This window comes from Nipponia nippon, unplaced genomic scaffold, assembly GCF_047370975.1.
Source record: "Nipponia nippon isolate SJK-2023a ecotype South Korea unplaced genomic scaffold, ASM4737097v1 scaffold_5, whole genome shotgun sequence".
NCBI lineage: Eukaryota > Metazoa > Chordata > Aves > Pelecaniformes > Threskiornithidae > Nipponia > Nipponia nippon.
In genome coordinates, this window is record NW_028262369.1 from 54111975 (window position 1) to 54135526 (window position 23552).

At 39.2% G+C, this 23552-nt stretch overlaps 1 protein-coding gene and 1 long non-coding RNA gene across 4 annotated transcripts in view; one reads left to right on the forward strand and one right to left on the reverse strand.

The window, feature by feature from the left end:
* Positions 1–19862, forward strand: part of HMCN1 (hemicentin 1) — a 207033-nt gene extending 187171 nt beyond the window's left edge. For 2 of the 3 annotated variants that reach the window (XM_087733811.1, XM_087733812.1), the window contains 15 exons: positions 244–414; positions 879–1028; positions 1359–1496; positions 1828–1949; positions 3453–3690; positions 5418–5480; positions 6751–6870; positions 7119–7253; positions 7727–7840; positions 8169–8294; positions 9131–9259; positions 13335–13685; positions 16428–16547; positions 17178–17304; positions 18411–19862. In XM_087733811.1, the coding sequence (XP_087589937.1) occupies positions 244–414; positions 879–1028; positions 1359–1496; positions 1828–1949; positions 3453–3690; positions 5418–5480; positions 6751–6870; positions 7119–7253; positions 7727–7840; positions 8169–8294; positions 9131–9259; positions 13335–13685; positions 16428–16547; positions 17178–17304; positions 18411–18777 (2471 nt within the window). In that variant the 3' untranslated portion in view covers positions 18778–19862. The remainder of the gene's footprint in view (positions 1–243; positions 415–878; positions 1029–1358; positions 1497–1827; positions 1950–3452; positions 3691–5417; positions 5481–6750; positions 6871–7118; positions 7254–7726; positions 7841–8168; positions 8295–9130; positions 9260–13334; positions 13686–16427; positions 16548–17177; positions 17305–18410) is intronic. The other variant, XM_087733813.1, reaches the window with a different exon arrangement.
* LOC148052213 (uncharacterized) lies at positions 329–7740 on the reverse strand. The gene is made up of 3 exons (XR_015699119.1): positions 7601–7740; positions 6112–6264; positions 329–431 (listed from the first exon to the last, which is right to left on the reverse strand). It is a non-coding gene; the product is annotated as an uncharacterized LOC148052213 (long non-coding RNA).
* Positions 19863–23552: the final 3690 nt, after the last annotated feature.

Sequence of the window (23552 nt, forward strand, 5' to 3'; positions counted from 1 at the left end):
CATCCGCTGGAGGAGACTCCTTGTCTCCAGGACAGCTGATACACAAACAGAATTTTAAAGGCGGTGTGTTTCTGAGGGGAGAAGTGTTCACACCTGCCCATTAAGGTGTTTTTGTCATCCTTTTAGCTATTTCTTTTCTCTATCACATTGGTTCCATCAAGAAGGAATGACACAAAAGCATCACTGATGCAGCCTGACACATTTAAAATGAAAAGTTGCTTTCTTCATTCTTTCTTTCTTCAGTGGATGGAAACTGGGGGCAGTGGCAAACATGGAGCCAATGCTCTGCTTCTTGTGGAGGAGGGGAGCAGACCCGAATACGTCTGTGCAGCAATCCAGCCCCGTTAAATCGTGGACGTCCTTGTCCTGGAGACTCCTCCCAAATATCCAGGTGTAACACCCAAGCATGTCCTGGTGAGTTAACTTACAGCCTGCATGCAATGACAATATGGTGAAAGCCCGCGGCACTCCTAATTTGACTGGTACTCTCCTATGTCTTGGCCAGTTAACCAAGTAATTTAATTTTTTTGGCTTAAATCTCCCCTGCAACTTCAGCTGGATAAATTTTTTGTTAACCTGTTACAAAGCACTAGAGTATGCTGTTAAACAACTGTCGCTTTTCAGACCGCGGTGAGTGCATAAGGTGATTCCCATGTTATTGTGCGTATATCTCAAACCACATATACAGCATCCTGTTATTTGCAGGTTGTGAGCTTTACTCTTGCACATAATGTAGTAATATATGCAGAAATATCCTTACTTCTTAAAATGCTGGACGATATTTCTGAATTTTCTCTCCCCCCAAATATCAGACAGCAGAGTTTTCACATGGGCCTTTTTTTTTTTTTTTTTTTTCCTCCCTTCCCTCCCCTGCACAGGTGGGCCTTCACGTGCCAAAGGCAGCATCATTGGAAATATTAACGATATTGAATTTGGAATTGCCTTCCTGAATGCCACAGTAACAGACAGCCCTGACTCTGAAACTAGAGTAATACAAGCAAAGATTACAAACGTTCCTCGGAGCCTTGGTAGGCTTTTTGTTACTTTTTATCACCTTTTTCCTTGACCCAGGCTGAATTCTGTGCAATGGCAGTTTTTACCACTTCCTTTCATTAAGTGTCACTGAAGAAACTGATCTAAACTTTACACAGACAGAGAGAGGAAAAGGGAATCTTCAGTATTTACTTCTATACATTAATATTTGTAAAACAATTCCTCTGAATATCCCAATACGTATTTTTTTTCTGGTTTAAATCTTAAGGGTTACACTAGTTATAGGTCTTCTTATTCAACTCCTACTGATGTGGGTCGCATGATGTTAAGAAAAAAGCTCTCAAATGTTGTTGCATTTCCTTCAGGTCCAGCAATGAGAAAGCTTGTTTCTATACTCAGTCCAGTTTATTGGACAACTGCAAAAGAAATTGGAGAAGCAATGAATGGGTTTACACTCACTGATGCCGTCTTCAAGAGAGAAACTCAAGTGGAGTTTGCAACTGGTTAGTTACCTGTGATACACCATCTCTTTCTGTTTCCAATAAGCTTGAGAGACACTGCATTTCTTGAAAAATAGCACATAACTGTTGCTGAATTTTGACTCTTGTGCTTACGTCAATATTTTCTGAATGACTGTGGCTTTCTGAGGCTTAAATACAGCTTTTGGAGCTGTAATTTGAAACATTTAATGTTTTTTTGTTATAGGTGTGGTACACCTTACAAAAATATTAGTGTAAAATAACTGGTCAAGGGATCCCAATTCAGATACTGTGTGGCTAACATGGGTCTCTGGTTAAGATGTTTCATAAATCAATGTGATCTTAAAATTCATAGGTGAGATTCTGCGAATGACTCATATTGCCCGGGGCTTGGATTCAGACGGAGCCTTGCTGCTGGATGTTGTTGTGAGCGGCCACGTGCTGCAGCTCCCGTCAGTAGCTGATATTAACGTGAAGGTAAAGCTGCTCGAGATAGCACCCCCCTTCTCTCATCGAAACATACTTCCTCTCTCATCTATATTAAAGCAGTAGACACTAAGTCCTGAAAGCTGTTTCACTGTATGTAACTTATTTTGTGCCTGGTTTAATTGACAGATGTTAACATTGCCTTTGAAAACAAAAAGTTGTCGTCAGGAAGGTAGTATTGGTCACTCAAGATGTTTAGATGTCAGAAGGTAGTATTGAGAAGTGTCTTCAGGGCAAGTTATCACAGGCAGGCATGTCAGGTGTTGCTTTCAATAGAGCTATAAAGGTGCATCTTAAACCTGTCTGACTTTTTGGCTTCCCTGGGGATGGCACCAGCTCTTTTATACCATGGCACCTTGCAAAAATTTCTGACTGTTACTGATGATTTGTTTGCAGCTACAATTACACATAGTCTAGCAGAGAAACATTCTTGTGGCTGATAAAGTTGCAAAGACAGGGGATTAAGAAATTCTGAATCAGATTACATTACAGGGTATTTTATGTGTTTTTATCATGCACGCTGTCATGATGCTGTTAATGATGTGCTCCTTTCTCTGCTATAGCATCAAAACTTTGTCTTATGGAGATACCTATTATGGCAAACAGTCCTATTACACAATTCATCTGAAATCTTCTACAGAATTTGCTTTTTCAAAGAATGATAGTTCTCTATGAACTTTTTCAGGAATGATTAGAGAGGGCAGTTTGCGTGATCGCATGGCAAAAGGTTATAATCTGAATTGCTCTGCTTATTGTTTCTAGGAGATATTCTCTACTGCTCCTAGTAAGATAGCTTCTATCACTGACCTTGTACTCCTGCTAGAAAGATGGAGTTCAAAGGGACTGTTTTTCTATATTTTTGGTTTAGTGTAAGAGATGGAAAACATTTTGCTTAATATAATATGTGGTATTAAAGTTTTGGTTTAAAACCAGGTGCTTGATGATTGGTTTTACTGTAAAAGAAAGAGCATTCTTTAAAGTTGTTTCCATAAAGGTGGTAATTAGTTAGCGGTAGGCAACCAGTGAACATGTTTTAATACATATGAAGTTCTTGATATTTTGATACACTGCAATATGTAGCATGTGCAATATTTATACCTTTTTTCAGTGACAGATTTTTCTCTACTGATTGCTTATTTAGCACGTTGTCAGCATCTGACTTAGAATACAAAAAAAAAATTTAGATCTCAAAAAATTGTTATTGAACAATAAGATAATTTTCAGGTTTCTTTAGAAATGTTCTGCTGTGGCCCCCATCATCAGGATCCTCAGTACCACAGCCTGTTTCTTATTTAAAGAAATATACCAGATGCTGTTAAGATTCAACAGTTAAAATAACAGTAAAAAAGGCACGTATTGTGTGAAATACGATTTGTTCAGCTGTTAAGAAAAAAAACCCCTTTCTTAGAATACATCTCATACCACTTTAAAATACGCAGACCACAGCGGTGTTGGCTGTACTCAGTGGCTGATGCCTGAATCTTGCGGTTTCAGGATTACACCGAAGACTATATTCAAACCGGCCCTGGGCAACTGTATGCCCATTCTACTCGTCTCTTCACTATTGATGGAGTTAGTGTTCCCTATACATGGAACCACACTATCACTTATGATTACACTAAAGGAAAGATGCCTTTCTTGGTGGAAACACTCCATGCTTCCTCTATTACAACAGAGTACAACCCACTGGAAGAAACTGTGGCTTTTAAAATCCACGCTTCCATTGCAAAAGGTATTGTTCGAATGTTTCACAAAAATAAAACAATGGAAATATAATATCTTCTCTTCCTAGAATTCATTACCTATATTCCCAAAAGCTTGTTATGGCCTTGAAAGAGGAAATGCTGTGAAACTTGAGTAACTTTATTGTAGATCCTGGAACCTACATGTCTTGTTAATATACCCATAGACTAATATGTAAAAGCTGTTGCGGTTTGCATTTACTCTTCACTTGTAGTTCTCATCGATGATGTACATCTGCATTTGCTGACGCTGCTAACAGCATCACCAGTAGCTTCAGATAGTCAACCTAAAAATACTTCTCCGTTTCCTTACATGTACCTTTCATTCTTTAAAATGAAATCACTGTTGCTTTTGTGGGGGGTGAAATGTTGGTGGGATTTTATGTTTGGGTTTGGTTTTGAATAGCTATTAAGAAAAAGGATTGTGTATTTTTTTCTCACAGCAAAAAACACATAAATGTAAGTAAGGTACTAATGAGATGGAAGAACATTCAAAATTCAGCACTAAAATGGGTAAAATATCCTAAGTCATTCCTCAGACTGAACTTCTCTGGAATTATTTGGCATATACAGAAAATATGATGCTGAGCTGCAGCTTGAAAATTTTTCTGGTACTTCATGGATAGATGTTTTTTAAGGCCAGATATGATGGTGCACACTTATGCAGTGCTGTGTAGATACGTGCTTATGTACGGTCTGTAAATCTGGTGAGTCCTAACACAGAGGTGGCAAGCTAGGAGCTCCACCATCTGTTGTACTGTGTCTTAGCATAACAAACTGCTGGCTTTTATTAACCTTTTACCTAAGTGATCTTAAGGAATAGGGCATATATTTGTGAAAGTGGGTTTTCCTTTCAGAAGTCATAATTGGTTAGCAGAATGTCCTGTTATCTTTATAAGTACTATTTGGGCTTTTTTTTTTTTTCACAGTAAGGCTTAACATCATCTTTCAAATTAAATAACTCAGGTTTGAAAGTAAATGAAACAGTTGGATTGCCTCTCAGTCTTTCTTTCCAATAACAACATTCTAAATGAAGTAAAATAATGATTTTCCTACTTGCCAGACTATGAACTCATTTGTGCAATTTGAAAACCAAGTAAGATTTTTTTTTTTCCCATTTTAAAACGAGGTCTGATAAAAGGAAGTCTCCAGATCAAGTTATGCCTATGCATAAATCTGGCCAAGCCTTTACTGCATTTGCATTTATTTCCTCCAACAATTAATATACTGCTTTTTTAAAAATTTCGTATTTATTGAATCAATTTTCAAGCAGCAAAATACATGTGGTCTTTGAGCAGTCTCTACCAGAGTTCTCCATTACAGATATAGTACATGGTGATTTATTTGGTTTGGGTTTACATCCCTCCTTTTACGTGAAGTGAAACTGAATGGTCTTTATTCTTTTAATAATGAAAACTTTATGGAGGAACTTTGCAGGATGTATTAGGCTGGGATTTAACTTGCAGTCACTCTGAGGGAAAGCCCCTACCTGTTTAATGTTTTTCAAAACAGCAAAACCCATGAACTACTGACTTCTAGTGCCCAAATAGAAAAACCACTAAAGTCTAGATTTTAAAAGTTTCTATTTTAGTGTCCAAGTATAAAAAATCTTTTATAAACAGCTGGGCTGCAATTCTTAATGTTAAAGGGTTTTTTAAAAGTAACAAAATGGCCATCTTTTCATCCACAAGTAATATGTGCTTCCTTTACCATACAGGAGATCGTAGCAATCAGTGCCCTGCTGGGTTTGGTTTGGACTCAACTGGGCCTTACTGTTCAGGTAATGATGTGACAGGGGTAGTGTGTAATCATAGACTCATAGAATGGTTTGGGATGGAAGGGGCCTTTAAAGATCATCCAGTTCCACACCCATGCCATGGGCAGGGACAACTTCCACTAGATCAAGTTGCTCGAAGCCCTGTCCAGCCTGACCTTGAACACTTCCAGGGATGGTGCATCTATTGCCTCTCTGGGCAACCTGTTCCAATGTCTCGCAACCCTCATTGTAAAAAATTTATTCTTTATTTCCAATCTAAATCTACCCTCTTTTAGTTTAAAACTGTTACCCCTCATCCTGTCCCTTTACCAGGGCCCCTACAGGCCCTAGTAAAAAGTCTCTCCATCTTTCTTATAAGCCCTCTTTATATGCTGAAAGGCCACAATAAGGTCTGCCCAGAGTCTTCTCTTCTGCAGGCTAAACCACCCCAGCTCTCTCAGCTTTTCTCTATAGCAGAGGTGTACCAGCCCTCTGACCATTTCCATGGCCCTCCTCTGGACCTGTTCTAAGAGGTCCATGTCTGTCTTGTGCTGGGGGCCCCAGAGCTGGATCCAGTACTTAACCACCAGAATCTACATCACCGTTGCCTAGAGTTTCAAAGCATGCAGTACATACTTCAAAAAGTGTAAGTTACCGTTGATAAAAGCGTGTGGATCCGAAGGCAGATGAAGCCTTTGCTTCTGTACTCATCTAGAATATAAGTAGTGCCCAGACAGCTTTTCATCAGTACCTCAGATACAACTGGGGGACGTTGAGCCACAGTATCTGCTGAGCCTGCTTATGTGATCTGTGTGGAGAGAAGGACGAGCGTTGGCAACCTAGGCAACAGCCCACGAGTTCCTGCTTAAGGTTGCTAAAACAATTTTCCACGTGCAATATCATCTGTAAAACAATATGAGTTCTAAAACTTTAATATGGAACATGTAGTAATCTTTGCACGTGTATCTAGGAAATCTTAAGTCTAACGCTGAAACCCATCTGTTCTGTTGTAAAGAGATTCTCTGGAAAAGATTGTATTAAACGTTCATTACCGCAGCAGTGACCCAGTCCTGCAGAGATAACGCAAGATTCAGCGAGGCGTGTTAGTGTAGGTTTGGTAACCATAAAAATAAGAGTGGGGAATGCACCACTGAACCATTTCTGTGAAGCTGCTCCATTGCTACATCTAGTTTTGCCCTGTGGGCTCTACCAGACACATAGCTCTTATGAAGGGTTTGTTTGGTATAGTTTCTTGAGAAGTCTCACTGGTTTTTCAAACGTTTCCTTGTTACAGATGAAGATGAATGTGCTGTGCGAAATCCTTGTTCCCATACCTGTCATAATGCCATTGGATCTTACCACTGCTCCTGTCCGAAAGGCCTCACTATCTCTGCGGATGGTAGAACGTGTCAGGGTAAGAGAAGTATTGCTGTGAGTAGGCTGGATACAAAAAGCCCCATGGCACTTATATCGCTAGGGAAATGTTCTGTTTGGGCTGGGCCATTCTCTCATTATAACAATATAATGTCTTGGTGGTATTCTAATTATTTCATATCTGAATATATTTGCAATCAAGTATTTCATAGTTGATCTTGCTCAAGACCCTGCTTAATTGTGTTTCATTTTGACATAGTGAGGTTTACAGCTTGTTTTTAATTATAGATATCGATGAGTGTGCATTAGGTGGACATACCTGCCATGCTGGCCAGGACTGTGAAAACATCATTGGCTCATACCGCTGCGTGGTTAGATGTGGGAATGGCTTTAGGAGGACAGCTGATGGATTTAGCTGCCAAGGTATGGAGGGGTCTTTGGGTTTTGGTGTTAGCTTTCATAAACTGAAAATGCTGTCTTTCACACAATTGAAAGTAACATTTAAAAAAAAATACATCTCCAAATGTGGTGTCTCTAAATTTTCATTATTAAGGTTGTCTGTTTTGGCTATTTGGTTTTTTTGTGTTTTTTTTGTTTGTTTGGTTGGTTTTGTTTGGGTTTTTTTGTTTATTTTTTAAATCTTTTGCTTTTTCCATCTTTAGAAATAAATTTAAAAACCTATCGGGGAATAACCTAACATTCTTGCTTTTGTGTCCCATGTGCATTTTCTTTTACAAAGAACTGAGAGAAGTAAACACTTCTGAACATACCTCAATAGTGTAATAAGTAGAGCTCAAAGCAGAGTCCAGAATGTTGACTTAACCAAAACACTGTTCAGGTCAATGACGAGAAGGCAATTCACAGCTATGGTATCAAGGATTTGTATTGTTCAACAGATGTTAATGAGTGTCAAGAGTCCAACTCCTGTCATCAGCGTTGCTTCAATACTATAGGAAGTTTCCACTGTGGTTGTGATCCAGGATACCAGCTAAAGGGCAGAAAATGCGTGGGTATGAGTGAATTTTTGAATGTTACTTCCCTTTTTCCAATGGACATAGTTCAACATCTGTTTGTTGCTATATTTGTTATCGGAAACTTCTATGAATGAAAATCCTATTATGGATGCTATACTTAGTATGTATTTCTGAATTTGTTTGTAAAGCAGTACTAAAAGCCAGAGGAAGTGGGAATTGGGCTGACTGATAAATGTGCATGAAATGCATTCAAATGCATGTACACAGTATAATTACAGCTGGATTATTCTGCTCTTTAGGAACTGCGCATAAGGAAGTGAGTTCATTTCCATTCTTGCTTTTTTTTTTTTTTTTTTTAAATAAGATGTAAATGAGTGCAGGCAGAATGTATGCAGGCCTGATCAACTTTGCAAAAACACCCGTGGTGGCTATAAGTGCATTGATCTGTGTCCCAGTGGAATGACCAAAGCAGAAAATGGAACTTGTATTGGTGAGTAGAAGTGTTAATGTACTGCACGATGATGGTAAACACAGGGACAACAATGAATTTTAAAAAAACAAAAAAAAAAACAACAAACAAAAAAATCCTGTAAATAGTGCCTCTCCAGTTATTAAGATTTGCACATATTAAGGCACCAACTTTTTTTCATTTATGGGAACATACATATTTAACTTATTTGTAATTGGTATTAAAAGAATAGATGTATCCTTGCCACTTCTAGTTTTCCATTGCTCTCAAGAAAGAATGGTAAAGCTTTCCTCAGCAGGTTTTCTGTGTTGTCATCTTGAATTCTACGAATTGTTCATTCACTGAAATGTTTTGCCCCATATGTGAATGCTTTCTTAAGAGTTTGTCTCAGGAGCTCTGAATCAAGATCACAGGTCCTTGCTGTTTAGCAGGGATGCTTTTAAACATAACCAATGTTATATACAGTACCAAATATTGTTTTCTAGTGGGAGATGACAGGAAGATGGATTATGTCTCTTTGGAGCGTAGCTGATCATATTGGAAACCTCAATAAAAAGTTTTGAAAATTAACGGAAAAAGTGTGTGTAAATGCAATATGGTTGAAAAATTTATCTGTGTATCTACTCAAAATCTGCTTTCAGATTGTGAAACACAGATGGTGATTCAAAACACACACTGTTATAGAGTAATGCCTAATCAAGGCACCAGGTAAGAAAAGTATATACTCAGAGGCCAAATCTATATAGGGGGCCAAATTCACTTGTGGCTTAACTGCGTTCCTTCTACATTAAGAAGTTTAAAGCTGTAAGAAGTTTCAAGAAAAATCTGACTACTTCCCCTTGTCTTGTTGCCTGCAGACATTGATGAATGCCGGGATGGAACCCACCAGTGCCGCTATAACCAGATTTGTGAGAACACACGAGGAAGTTACCGTTGCGTGTGTCCAAGAGGATATCGGTCCCAGGGAGTTGGAAGACCTTGTGTGGGTAAGCTGTCCAGTCACGGTAGTATCACGTATTTTCTGCTGCTGCTTTTTGCTGGGTGTTCTGCTGTAACGTATCCAACAATGCTATCCCATTTGAAGACTATGCTATATAGACAAATTTGCTCTGAAGTTCAAAATTACCCATCTAAACCAAAGCATTCCATTCAAAACAAATAGTCAAAACTAAATGATTCCAAAGGGAGATTATTATAGGTCCATACTTTGAAAACAAAATGCACAAGGGTCTCAGAGAACTGGTGGATGGATGTGGCAAGCCACCACTCCACAAGAGGCTTCATTTATAAAAATCAGGTCAGATTTGTTAGTTGATTGGACAGTGAAATGTGCCTGGCTGTACCCTCGACTGCACTGATTCACACCTGAAGGCAGCCAAGCAGGGAGTGATGTGGATTCCCCTAAAGGAAAACACCCAAAGGAAGTGTTGCAAGAGGCACGATACACCTGGAACTCACCTCTGCAAGTGAATGGCACAAACACGCTTACCCACCCACTAGAATTGCAAAGGGTGTTCCCCAGATGGGCAGAGCGGAGGAAGCTGATATGTATTTATCACTCAAGGCTCCCCTTTCTGGTTTGGGTGGATCACAGCAGGGAAGGAGGATTCCTGTTAGTCACAGGAATGCTGACCATGTAGTTACTCCCCTATGCTATCTACGTAGAACCTTTTGGCATAAAAACGTGCAGAGCTTTCTCCCACGCACACATGCATGGCATTTGAAGGATGCTCTCATAGCTCTAACATGGATAGCAAGAGTTTAATGTATGGTGTCAGTGCAAGTGCATAGAACACTTCCCCAGCATTTAATAGACCTCAGGATGGCACTAGGATCATTTAGATTCACCCTTTCTGTATTTATGTAGAATATTTAAAATATAATAGCTGATCCACCCTGATAATAATGATTTATGAATGTTGGTATATGACACTAAGCGAAGCTGGTGTCAGTTGCTCTCAGGTATCATATCAGAGAAGCATTCCTCCATAATGACTCTTTCAAGATTAGCTTTCATAAGTGATAAATAGCTGCTTTGGAGAACAGGATTTTTTTTTTTCTTTTTAAACAACCTAAGATTTTGGACTACCAAAAGCCAGGAATGTTGGTTGGTTTTTTTTTGTTGTTGTTGTTTTTGTTTGGGTCTTTTTTTAAAACAGATTAAATTGCAGTAAGAAACTGTTTGGCTGTAGACCAAGACATTACTTCCACCAGCTGCCTCTCTACTGAAATAAAATTAATCCCAGACTCCTTAACATATATTAAAACCATTTAAATTTCTGACAATAATAAGCTAGATAAAGTCTAGGACTACAGATTTTCACAAAACACTAGCAGCTGCCCGAAAGCTGTCTTCTGACCAAGGAGCACTGAAAGCTCTCTCTTAAATTATGACTTTCATGCACCTTTGAATTTTTCTTTGGTTAAAAATCTATTTAAAATATAGATGTATCGAAGATATTAGTTCACAATAAAATCTAGTTTTTATTGTTAATGTTTCCAGTGAGCACAGGGAAGAGTTGAAAAGTAAGTAGGGCCCCAGACTAAAACAGAGGAATTGAACTTTGTGCCTACCTGTGCCACTCTTACCCTGTGTAGAGTCCTTTGTGCCACAATTCCCTGTCTGTTAGACAGGGATAAGATGCTCATTTGTCATCACAACACCCATAGATATATGCATTTTTGCATATAACACGTGCAAGGCTACCTAGAATTTAAAATCAAACATTCTTCAAGTTAAAGAATGCATGAGACTTTAGCTATTTTAGTTTCAAAGTCATTTCACCTTGTTCTTGTAAATATTCAATATTCATAGTGCGTAATCAAAGGGATACTGTCCAGTGGAGACTTAGGCTTACCAGTCAGTCAGTGATCACGTCTCACAGGGGTGGCGATGGTATAAATGCAAGTGACTTGCTGCCTTCAATTTTGCTTGTATTGCACAGGATGATCCTATGAAAGAAATTGCTTGAATTTTCACCTGTTTTCTTTCATTATTTCTATGATAGTCTTATTGCTCATCCACAACTTGTTCCAAGGACATTGGTTGTTGTAAAGATGTTAGTGCACATACCTATTGTCTGTTTTATGCAGGTAAAGAATGTTAAACTCAGCAATTAGAAAACAGTTGAGCGTTAAGGATATAACGAGTTTCAGTATTCTTTTACATGTATACCAGTAATACGTTTTTCATCTTAAGCACACACTGAAGGAATATAAACTTAAAATTCGTATTAGTTGTTGCCATATTAAAAATGAAGTTCTCTAGTTTATAACACCTGACAATATTACCCTAATGATATTTCAACTAATATATAAAGTTTCAATTATGTGTTTGTAAAATAACAATTGGAAAATACTGCAATACTCTGCAATAATTATCCCTGGACTTCCAGCTCTCAAACCAATTATTAATGCCCCCAAAAATTCTTTAAAACTTTAAAACATATAAAGTATTAAACACTTAATAAAAATGCAATCTAATATTCTACTACGTTTCTGAACAGTATTACTTTTTAAATACCATTATCATGCATTTGTGTCTTGGAGGGTTACAAACTATACTCAAAACGCTATGTTCAGAGGGAACCAAAATGAAACTGTAATATTTAAACGCTAGCTTAATGGCATTTTTACAATAATAATTTAAAGAATACACACTTTCCACTAATATGAAATAATTAAACCCTTATTGAGTCACCATTAAGATCATTAAATTCTAGTAAAAAAAAGGTTTATAATATATGTCAATTATGATGTGTTGTTATGTATGTTAATATCAGGTTATTTATTTCTGGTCATTGCGGAGTTGCACATTCCTGTTTGAAATTAGCAGATTTTTGTCTTTTTCTAGTAAAGAATGAATATAAGTTTGAAAAGGAATACTGTATATGTCAAATTTTCAGTTGGGCCTGAAGTAACTCGATGAAAATTTTAGAAAATTTTTTTCTCGTAGTGCCAGAGAGACTGTGAGAGAAGGCCTGGTTATTCCATAGTAAATATCTATGGGTTAAGCCACGACAAGCACTCATATTTACTTTATTTTTCATGAAGAACACTCATCATGTTATATCCTTAAACCCTTTACCATACTTTGTATGCTCACTACTCTGTTTTGATTTAAGGATGGATATTTACTGCTAGGCTTGGTCAAATTACTTTGGATTACAATTCAAAGGGACCAACAAAAAAAAAAGCAAAAACATTCCTTAGATTAAAAAAAAATATATTTTTTTAATTGTACAAAACTGAACTAATATTTACTGTTAAATCTCCAACCTTTCATAGCTGGAATGTCCAATAACAACATGAAAGGTTAGAACATACCTGATCACCTTCCCCTGCAGCCCTGTGACATGTCCTTGAGACCTAATTTTTCCCCCGACACAGAGTACAATAACCGTATCGGAGCTTTTGAGCTCAGTTTGAATGAATTTCTAACGCTGTACTTCTGAAGAACGCTCCATGTTAAGTATCCTCCTTTAAAGCAGGGTCCGACAGCCTCTCCCACCCATCTGTGGAGCACTTAAGAAAAAAATAATTACGGACGTAGTAGTGAGCAGCTTAGGCTGAAACAATGAACAGCGTGGGTTCTAAGGGCCACTTATTTCTCAGAGTCTGTCTTTTCTGGTAACCAGCAGGAGCCGCAGCTGGCAGCTTTCAGGCTATCACATGGCCCTGCTTGTGCAAAAGCAGGGGAACACTTGGATCCCCGTTTTATAGCCACACCTTACCTTCAGTAACACTCGAGGAAAGACTTTCAGCAGAGTTCTTGTCCTAGGTGAGCACAGTCTTATGTCACAAGCAGCCTTATAGGAAAAATAAAGGTGTGTTCCTGTACAGGATAGAATAACCTGCCTGCTTGGCATTGTGTTCTCCATATTTTACTGCCTACTCCATATTTTACTGCCTTCAAGATCTCACTTTTATGTCTTCAGCTTGTTCCACAGACTGAGATAAGTATATATGTATATATAGATACATATAGTTATGTGTTGTTGTTTGTTTTGTTTTTTCTCCTTTCCACATGGTTTGTTGCTCTGGATCATGTCACATGAGCAGACATTAATGAATGTGAACAAGTGCCTAAACCCTGTGCATTTCAATGCACCAACAGCCCCGGCAGCTTCAAGTGTATCTGTCCACCTGGACAACATTTATTAGGTGATGGGAAATCTTGCGCTGGATTGGAGAGATTGCCAAATTATGGTGCCTATTACAATAGCTATAGCTATGCTCAATTCTCCCCTGTGAGAGACAACTATCAACCTCAACAATATTACAGGCACTCCTCAAATCTCTACAGCTCCTTCTCAGAGTATAGAAACAGCAGAATACCTTTCTCCAGGACTAGAAGGAACATTAGAGAAACTTGTCCTGAAGGCTATGAGGCAAGAAATTACAGATGTGTAGGTAAATGTCAGTCATATCTATGCAATTCTCCTTCTTTTGGTCCTTATTTTTAGGTTACTGTTTCATATATAGCAGGGGCTGATGGTTTGTGGTGCTGTGGTTTTTTTCATACTACCCTGATAAATATTTAGAGAGCTCTGCATGTTCTTGTCTCCTGAGCACGTTGTAGCAAAAACCTCCCCCTTGTAACTTGTTTTCATTGTGCTGCTTATTGTGTGTTTGCAAGCTATTTTCCTCTGTTATTCTCCTTCTTCTGATTACGGTCGCTCACGTTTGTGAATTTTCTCACACTTCAAAAAACACCAGTAGACCCAATCTAATCCTGAGGATGTTGCTTATGCCAGACTCCCACTGATGGTAGTAATAATCTGGTTCAAAAAGGTTTTGAATAAAGATTTTAGAATTAGAGCACACCAGGGCCAATGCCAGCACTGCTACAGGATGGTTAGTCACTGCCATACGGGCAATATAAGCAGAAGCTTTTAAAATATCTGTCGTTATGATATATAGTGGGTTGCAATGTAATTCACTGAGTGTGGAGAGACTGATTGTAAGTAAACAAATAGGGGGTTTGTCATAAGTTGTGACAATGACAACACTACCATGTCTTTCCCCATGATGAGGAGAGCAGGGTAGCTACAGTAACTCGCAAGCTCTGCCCCAGTTGCTTAAGACAGACGTGCAAAGCCTCAGAGCACACTCTAAGACCAACAGGAAACAAGGCTCTTCGGCACCTCTACCAGGCACTTAGCTCGCTTCCTCCTTACTCCGTGAGCTTTTCTGAAGGTTTCAACTGAAAAGCTGCTATTTTCACAAGTACTGAAACTTTAGTTCAGCTCCTCGTGAAAGGAACAGCAGTCTGTACTGTTCATTGACCGATTTGCACTAAATGCGAAGAAACTAAGAAGTTAAAAAAAACCAAACCAAAACACACTATTGCCCAAAAGTTAGAAATGTCAGGTTTGTCTCATGTGGCAGTAGTTGGTGTCTGTGGATCTGGGCCCTCTGTAACTGCTGGTCTAGAGCCACAAAATGGGCGCTCACGCCCAGCCTCCCTGGAGCACGCTGCCCTCCCTGCCCTGGGAAGCCAAACAGAGCGGGGCAGGAGTGGGGCCACCACTGCGCTGTGAGCCAGGGCTCGCCTTGCCTTTCAGGAGGGATCACCAGACCTGATGCTTTACACAAAGGACAGATGGGGATACAAAAAATGAGTTCATCTTTTGAAATATGCTTCTCTTCAGCCAGATTTTGCCAACTTAACTCACATTTTTAGTATCTTAAGATAAAAAAATCAATTATTTTGTGATAATACTGCTGAGTTCAGGACTTAAGGGTATTGCAGTTTAGGCCTTACCAGAGCTTGTGCCAGTGCATTTAACATAGCAGGTTGTGGTGCGTTACCTGTGTGCCTCAACCTAGCACATATGCCAGTGGCACTTCTTAGGAGGCATAATATCCTTCCAGGACAAATACAATGATCTACAGCTAGATTCTAGCGACCAGAATTATTGCTAGAATTATACAGCAATATATAATGTTGAAAAATACGAATATACTTTTATTAATAAAAATTACAGATAGGCAGACATCAAACTTTGTATTTACATTATAAAGACATTTCAGTAGTCGTACACACGCAGTTTGTTATGGGTATAGCAGTTTAATTGAAAGACCTAGGAATATAGCTACTGCTGATGAAAGGGTTAAGCTAAAATCTTCACCTCAGCTTCCAGTTTGAATTAGTTAATATTCTTGTACTTCTGTTTCATTGGAATAAACATCTAAACTTAAAAATTACTGTCTAATATCAAAAATACACCACCCAAATGATGCTTTTTTAAAAGCAAGTTCTTTCAATAGATAACCATCAGGATTTGGTAACAATATAGAGTAAATTTCTACAGCTATATCTGCTTCTCTTCTGTGTTTGCATTTTTATCTAACGCAACCCCTGTAAATCAGATGAAGAGAGGGGAAGCAAAGACCTTCCTTCCACTGTCTTAATCATGCAGGTCTTAACTCTTGCACGAGACTAACTTAAGTAGGATCTCTATTGGTCTCCTGAATTAGGCAGTTTCAAAAGAAATTATATATCATCTGTGTCTAAATCACACTGTTCTGCTTTGAAAATTTTACATGAAGTGGTCTGGTATATTTGAGAGGGAGATTAAAAAAAAAAGTTAAGAGCATTTATTGATAGTCTTTCCAGATACTGAGCTTAATTCATCACCATGCCATGAGGAAGATCAGTTTGGAAGGCAAACAGCTTTGCCTGAGGAGGGATTAACTATAACAACTCCCCCACTGTCAAGGCTTCCTCTGATGAGATAACTAATCTGGGCATTTCCTAACCATATTGCCTAAAACCTTATTATTAGGCAGCTCAGCTTGCTTTCCGGGGAAAGACTATATTTGTATAACCTTGTCAATGTATACGGATTGCACATCCCCCTTAATTCCCAGAACTCTGTATCAGGACTGGCCTCTCCAGCTAAAATACATATTATGGCTGCCATCAAAAGAGGTGAGGACTTTAACTATTAAAAAGTTTTAAGGAATGGCACAGGTAAGGTGTGAAAGTACTTGCTAGTCTTAGACATTCAACCCAGTCAGAAAACAAGATCCACACAACTTCCACCAACTCTGTCCATACACTTGTATATAAATAGGACAAAAAATAACTCTGTTCAATACCAGGTTCAAATAATCCTGATGCGTACGTGTTCATGTTTCTTTCCACAGACGTAGATGAATGTGAAACCAGAGACACCTGTCAGCATGAATGCAGAAACACCCTAGGAAGTTACCAGTGTACTTGTCCATCTGGTTATCGCCTTATGCCCAATGGCAAAACCTGTCAAGGTATGGGGATCCCTTTGAGTGTTCAGAAACATATTTGTAAATAAATAAGATACAAATCATGTGCAACACATGTATAAGCCACCTCTTTGAATTTGCTATATGAGATTTGGCATTCGAAATTTCAAGTTTCAGAAGTTTTTATATTTCACATTTTAATGCTTTATAAAACATCAGTAAATGAGATAATTGCAACTTCTTATTCTGTGAAGTTTCCTGATGTGACCTTTATGTTACACATTTAACTCCAGGCAAGTAGGCAGCAGCTCTAGGGTCAAACCCAATATAATCCTTAGCTTGCCTCTGTCAAAAAAAAGTACTGTCAGATTTTCTGATCCACAAAAAAATCCATAAAAAATGAACTAAAGAACTAGTCTCTGTTGACAAGACAACTGTGGTTTATGTTGGATCGTGGCTGTAGGGCAGCTCTAGCACAATACACCATCCTGCACAGTGGTAAAATGCCAACAATAATAACAGTTGGAACACCTGGCTCCAGTGCCTCAAACAGCAAGACCGGATTCTGAAAGCTTTCACTGTGTGCAGTCTGCTCAGCCTTTACTGACCCAGCTAGTTTTTAACCCTTAATTTCTTCTACCAGCAATTGATCATTTGCATGTTTTTTACATGCAGATATTGATGAGTGCCTCGAACAGAACATTAATTGTGGATCAAATCAGATGTGTTTCAACATGAGAGGAAGCTACCAGTGCATAGACACACCTTGTCCACCAAACTATCAGCGAGAGCCTCTTTCTGGGTACGTTTTATTTTCAGCCCCTTTTCACCCACCCCAAGCTCAGATCCTTAACCTGCATTCATCAGAAGAAGCTTTATCTAAGTATGACTGACACCAGTAAAGCTTATACTAGCAAAAGGTAAAGCACTGACATTCAAGACAATCATCGATTTCTCGAGCAGCAGTATTCCATGTTTCCCCTGCGACAGAAGCATAAACAGTGGCCTCAGGCAAGCCGGCTGGCTCTCAGTATCCATGCAGCATTTTACTATTAGTTCAAAAGGAAATAGCACCAGAATGTTCCTTTACTGTATGAACCCCGGCGGGCAGCATGCTGCGATTCCTTCTGCTGATTCAGTGTCATTCATTTGTCACTTACGGGGCTGCCTTTGCATCTAAGTTTTCTGACTTACTTCTCTAAAGGCCTAACTTGCCATCAGTTTCAAAGCATTTAAAATATTCTTTTAGTCATGAAAATAACGCTACAGTTCATAGTAAGTTATTTTTAAGCTACTCTCTATTTATTTCCCTGTTCTGGAAAAAACATAGTAATTTCTTTTAATCTTTTAATATACTCAAAGAAATAGCTTGTTTCATAGTCAGAAATGATCTTTTTTGATCAAACGGAACTGGAATGACACTTAAGTTGAAATGGATAATATTCTTTGACCTCTGACAAGCAGAGCTAACAGATATTTCCTATTTTGACTTTTGATTAATAGAAGTAAAATTTACTTTGCCCTTCTTCATTCCAAATTCTTTATTTTACGATCTCACACACAGACACCTCGAATGGAGCTGCCTGGTACATTTTAAACCAACCTTTCCAACTCTAACGTTTAAGAGCAAGGTCACCAAAACATATACTATTGACTTCAACGACAAATATTGTATTCAGTATCTTTATGTTACCTCTTGGCACTTTGAGATCATCCTGTTGAGGGAAAATGGGACATTAAACTGGGCTGCAACTTTAAAGGAACAATGGATAAAGACTGCATGGGTGTATTATCTTTATAGAGAAATTTAAATTGTGCAACAGGGGAAGAATTTATCCTTCAAGACCTACTGCAGTACTTACAATATCATGCCTTCTCCCTGGGCTAAAGTGCTCTGCTTTTTCCTAGGTTCTGTCTGAAAAACTGCCCGGCCAACGACTTGGAGTGTGATCTGAGTACCTACGCCTTGGAATACAAACTCCTTTCCCTCCCCTTCGGCATTGCTGCCGGTCAGGATTTAATCCGGCTGGTTGCCTATACTCATGATCAAGTCATGCACCCAAGGACGACTTTTTTAATGGCAGATGAGGACCCAGCAATCCCATTTGCCCTGAGAGATGAGAACTTGAAAGGAGTAGTGTTCACCACCCGACCGCTGCGAGAGCCAAAGACTTACCGCATGGGAGTCAGAGCCTTATCCTACGGCGTCGATGGAAATATTGAATATCGGACAACTTTCATTGTTTATATAGCTGTGTCAGCCTATCCCTATTAAACACCCAAACTACTTGACAGTAATCACAGTATTTTAACCACATTCATAAATGCTGGTGGGTATTACCACTTCCAGACTGACTCTACTGCCTGCCAAACAGTTGCGAACCATGTAACTTGAAAATGGTGCTATGCTCTTTTCTTTTCCCCTCCTTCCCTGAGGCTGCCTATCCAGTCCCATTATTCCAATTCAAGAGGAAAATCCATGGCTTTGAGAACCTGTTACCACTTGCTTTATTTATTGCACTGGAGTAGTCATTTTCCACAGTTTGTTCTGAAAACCAGCAGAAAAATCAAAGTATGGGCTGAAATATGTGGTCAAAGCAGTAAGCAAGGAGCAGCCTCTGTGGTCAAAGCAGTAAGCAAGGAGCAGCCTCTGTTGAAAGCAACTAAAGAAAAGCCTAACCACAAGAAAAAAAAACCAAACGTAATTTCAAGTGGTCTACATATTTTAAAAGTTGCTAAGTGTTTTACAATTTTATATCTATTAGATTTTTTTCTTATCAAATACCTGATAGAATTAGGGCTGTAATATGCTACATCGTGTGCTCAAGAAAACAAATACCACTGTACCTAATGGTTGCAAATGCTGAAACAGATGATATTAAAGTTTGCTTTCAGCTAAAGAATCTACAGTACAATTTGGAACTGGTGCATTTCATTTCCATGCAAGTTTATAGATGTCACTATTTTTCGGACGAAAAAACAACATGGCTACTTCTACTTTATACAGCAGGTATTTTATAACTTGGTTTTTTTTATTCTGACATTCTGGTATAGCCATTTATTTAGCTCAATACCATATCCATTTCACTACTCCCAACTCAGTCAGTTAAAATGTTTTGGGTTTTTTGCAAATGGAACATTTTTCTCCAAAGATGATGTAAGTTTGGTTCAATAATGTCAATACACTGTACACAAGTAATTTTGCCAAGATGTATTCTATTTTTATGAAAGTGTATATATGTTTTTTCCTATGTGTATTTTCTATGCAGTATCTCAAGAGTGTTTTACAGTTAAGTTTGCATAAAAAGACAATGTCAATACATTGAAAATAATCAAAATAAAGGTTCCCATTGCCTTTGAGATTGCTAGGAGTTTTATCACTGAAAAAAACTCTTTCCCATTTGTAAAGCACTTGCCTTTAGTGCCAGTGGAGAATGCAGAAAGTAGCGTGCCCAGCAAACCGGGGAGCTGCGTGCACAAATGCAGCCAAGTCTCCTGTTTTTTGTGCTACTGGCTTCCCAACATCCTTCAGTTTTTAAAAAAAAGTCAGGGAAACTCATGTACTTACCATAAGACCTCTTATTTTATCCAGAGCCTACTGACCAGGAGACATCTCATTTCCTCAGAAATGGATTTTGCTAAGAGTTACATTTTTGTTGTAGGCAGTATTTATTCATAAATATACTCAACTCATTGCCAAACATGAACTAAGTCACTATAATTCCAATGCATATTTAAAAAAAACAAAACAAAACAAAAAAAAATGAACAGAAAAAAAAATTGAAGGGCATTAAGATTGGAGCCCACTGGAAATCACCAATGTTCACTGTGAAAGTTTTGCTGTTTTCAGTCAAAGTGAGAAAGAGATGTCAAGGGAGCCCCTCCAGTTGAGAACTCCACCGGGGCTGAACTGTAGACTCTCAGGTTTCTGTGTTGCATGATTGGGATGCAAAGAATGGACCAAGAACAACTCATTTCAAGTAAAGTACATTTTTAGCAACAGGGTCAAATTGCTCCGCAATGGAATTTTGACTCTTATGCTTCGATATTACTAACCATTCCCAAAAAAGCCCAAACAATAACAGACTGAACAGGCTTTAAGGCAAATTTATTACTTCTTTCTTTTAGGGTTAGGAACTTACCAGCTGGAAGTCACTTAAACACTTCCAGACATATCCACAGCTTTGTTTCCACTATTTGCTTTCTCACCCTGTGCTTTTCAGGTGCCCAGCTGTAGCTCAAGAGGGAGGAGCTGCTTGCCCCCATGGAAGCTGTTAGTTACACTGAGATGATGCCACAGGATTGAGGGACCAGCAAGATTTGGGTTATTGTGAGCTTTATGGTTTTCACTCATTGACTGGTTGAAGGGAAGTTACAAATAAAGGAGAACTTGGGCTGTGCCCTTCTTCTTCTTGGACATCTTGTTCTATGATGACAAATTTCCAATCTCTTTTGCTTTAAGAAAAGAGTTGCAAACATGTTAAATTAAATCTCAGAGCAAATATACCTGCTGCAGATCTACCTCCACAAGCTATCTGACCCTATTTCTAATGGGCTGGAAAGTATTGTTTATTATTAGTTTTTCCATTCTAACTTGAGAGCTGAGAGGCAGGTTAGTATGTGTGTATTTGTTAAAGCTTTAAAATCCTTATTTCATAAATCCAAATTTTATAAATACAACAAATATTCTACTGTATTTATTACTACTTTAGGTAAGGCTAGCAAAACCCTGGGTGCAATTTTCGGTGTCTAAGGGGTGTATGGCTGAGCCCCTCCATTAGTCTGCAGAAATATTTGCAAGATCGAAGGTTCATTGCAATCCTGTGAAAGGATGACATGGTCTGCATACGATTTGTCACAAGACATTTTGCAAATGTCCTCCTGTCACAAACAAGCCTATACAAAATGTCCATCTAAAAGACTTGTCTATACAAAAGGAAATGCAGGTGAAAATTGGGGTGGCCAACAGGCAAATAGCTAATTCTGAGTAACTCTACCTGCAGGTGTAGTCTAGGCTATGGCTAAATAGTTATTCCCCATATCAGTAGACACCACCCCTCCATCAGAGAGGTTGAGAATACATGTGCTTTTGCAAGGATTTCGTCGGCAGGAGGGTCAGCTTTTTGAAGGGGATTTTTAAAAGCTGGCTGATGTCCTACTGCCAGCCCAGATACAGCATCAGGTTTCTTTAACCCGCTCTCACTGACTGGTTGTAACTTGGGATAACCAGGGCTGGTCCAGGAAGCAATCCTGGCTTTTCTAGAGGAACCATATTTATGTTTGCATCAGGGCTGAAAGGGAACTGCTGGCTTTCTGCTGGCCTTATCTCAATCGTCGTGACACATTTGAATTAAAGAATGCATCAAAGAATGTTGGAAATTAATGACTTCCTAGTTAAAAGGCTGATCATCATTCAGCTTGAGGAACAGACACAGCCCTGTGCCTGTCTCTTTATGGTCAACATTATAGAGCCACAGATGCACAACAGGGGCAAAGACCTGACAGGGAAACCACTACGAAAGTGGAGCCAAGGATGTGTAGGGAGTGCTGAAAGGCACCATGCAAAGAATCAGGAACCCTGTTAAATAGTTAAACCATGGACATGGTATACTTAACTGCAGCGCAAACACTCTTCCTAGCACGCTAAGAGTGGTATATGAGAATCGTAAGTTCTTATGAAAAAACCCCACACCACCACAACAAATAATAGGTTTTTTTTAAAAAAAAAAGGAGGTCCCAGTGGAGCAATTGTTTTGGAGTAGTTCAGAGATGTGCTGAATAAACAGTTAATGCTTCAGTGCTACTTGGTGCCTGTGCTACCATCCTTTTGTACAAGCCTACAATTTCCACTGCTCATTTGATTCCGTGGGAAGGTAACACAGCATTTCTTCCTGACCCTACTCCTGAAACACCACCCCATGACACTGGCTACCTCCTCTGTTCCTGGGCCTTACCTAGGCACAAACATGAGCACATAGGCACATGAGCACATAGGCACACACCCTATGAAAGACGGCAAATGTGTTTTATACATTATAGAGCTGAATTTATACATATTGGTAGTTTAAGTGTGACATCTTGTGGCATTCCAGCAGCATGCATCTGGGCACATGAGTCTCCCTGAAGCTCACCTCCAGGTGAACACACATTAGATACCGGCTACCCGCTTGCCGCAGCACTGCCCAAGAGCCCCCAGCCCACACGTGTGTTCCAGGAACACATCCTGCCACATCTGAGCCTTTGTCACGGCACAACTGGACGTGCTTTTCCTCCTGCAAACAATCATTCCTTATTAAAGCATAAAGGAAATAAATGACTTTTTTGCAAAAAAATTGTGCAATTCCTTCTGAATAAAAGTTCTAGCAGAGGAATGAGGCATGAAAAGGATTTCAGGGACAAAACTAGGGCCAATTGCCAGCGAGGATAGAAAGTCCGCAACTGCCACCACCACCGGTTACATGGCAGGCGTTCAGGAACTGAAGACAGGTGAGGTATCCCCCATTACACCTTCTGTAGAGATCCAGCTTGTCAATCCCTTGAGAGAAGCAATCCACTGGGGTTTTGTTTTTTGTTTTTCTTCGCACACTGGCTGAATTTAAATGCTATTGAATCCATGCAGAATACATGCAGAATGCACTGTAGGTTAAAGGGAAAACAAATTATCAGATGAGAATGATGCTCAGAAAAAGACAGGAGTAGCAGTGCTTGACAGATAAGCACTTGCCAAGTAAGATCCAGACAACTGATGCTAAATGAAGCAGAAGGATAATGAGTAACATGGTCATCATCGCTCTCACATCGGCGTGGCAATTACAGGCAGAAATCTGCTCTTGGGGTGCAAGTGGGAGCTCTGGTACCCTTTGACTTCAGAAGCATTTCTAGTTCTGGCAGCTCAAATCTAAGGCTGCTGCCAATAAAAACTTGGCATGATACGACATCCGCAGATTAGTTTATGAGGCTGGAATCCAACCGCCCACCCCCTGGTTGCACACAGGCGGAGAACAGGACACACAGCACTGTGTGAGGAGGAATGCAGTGCCGACGCCACAC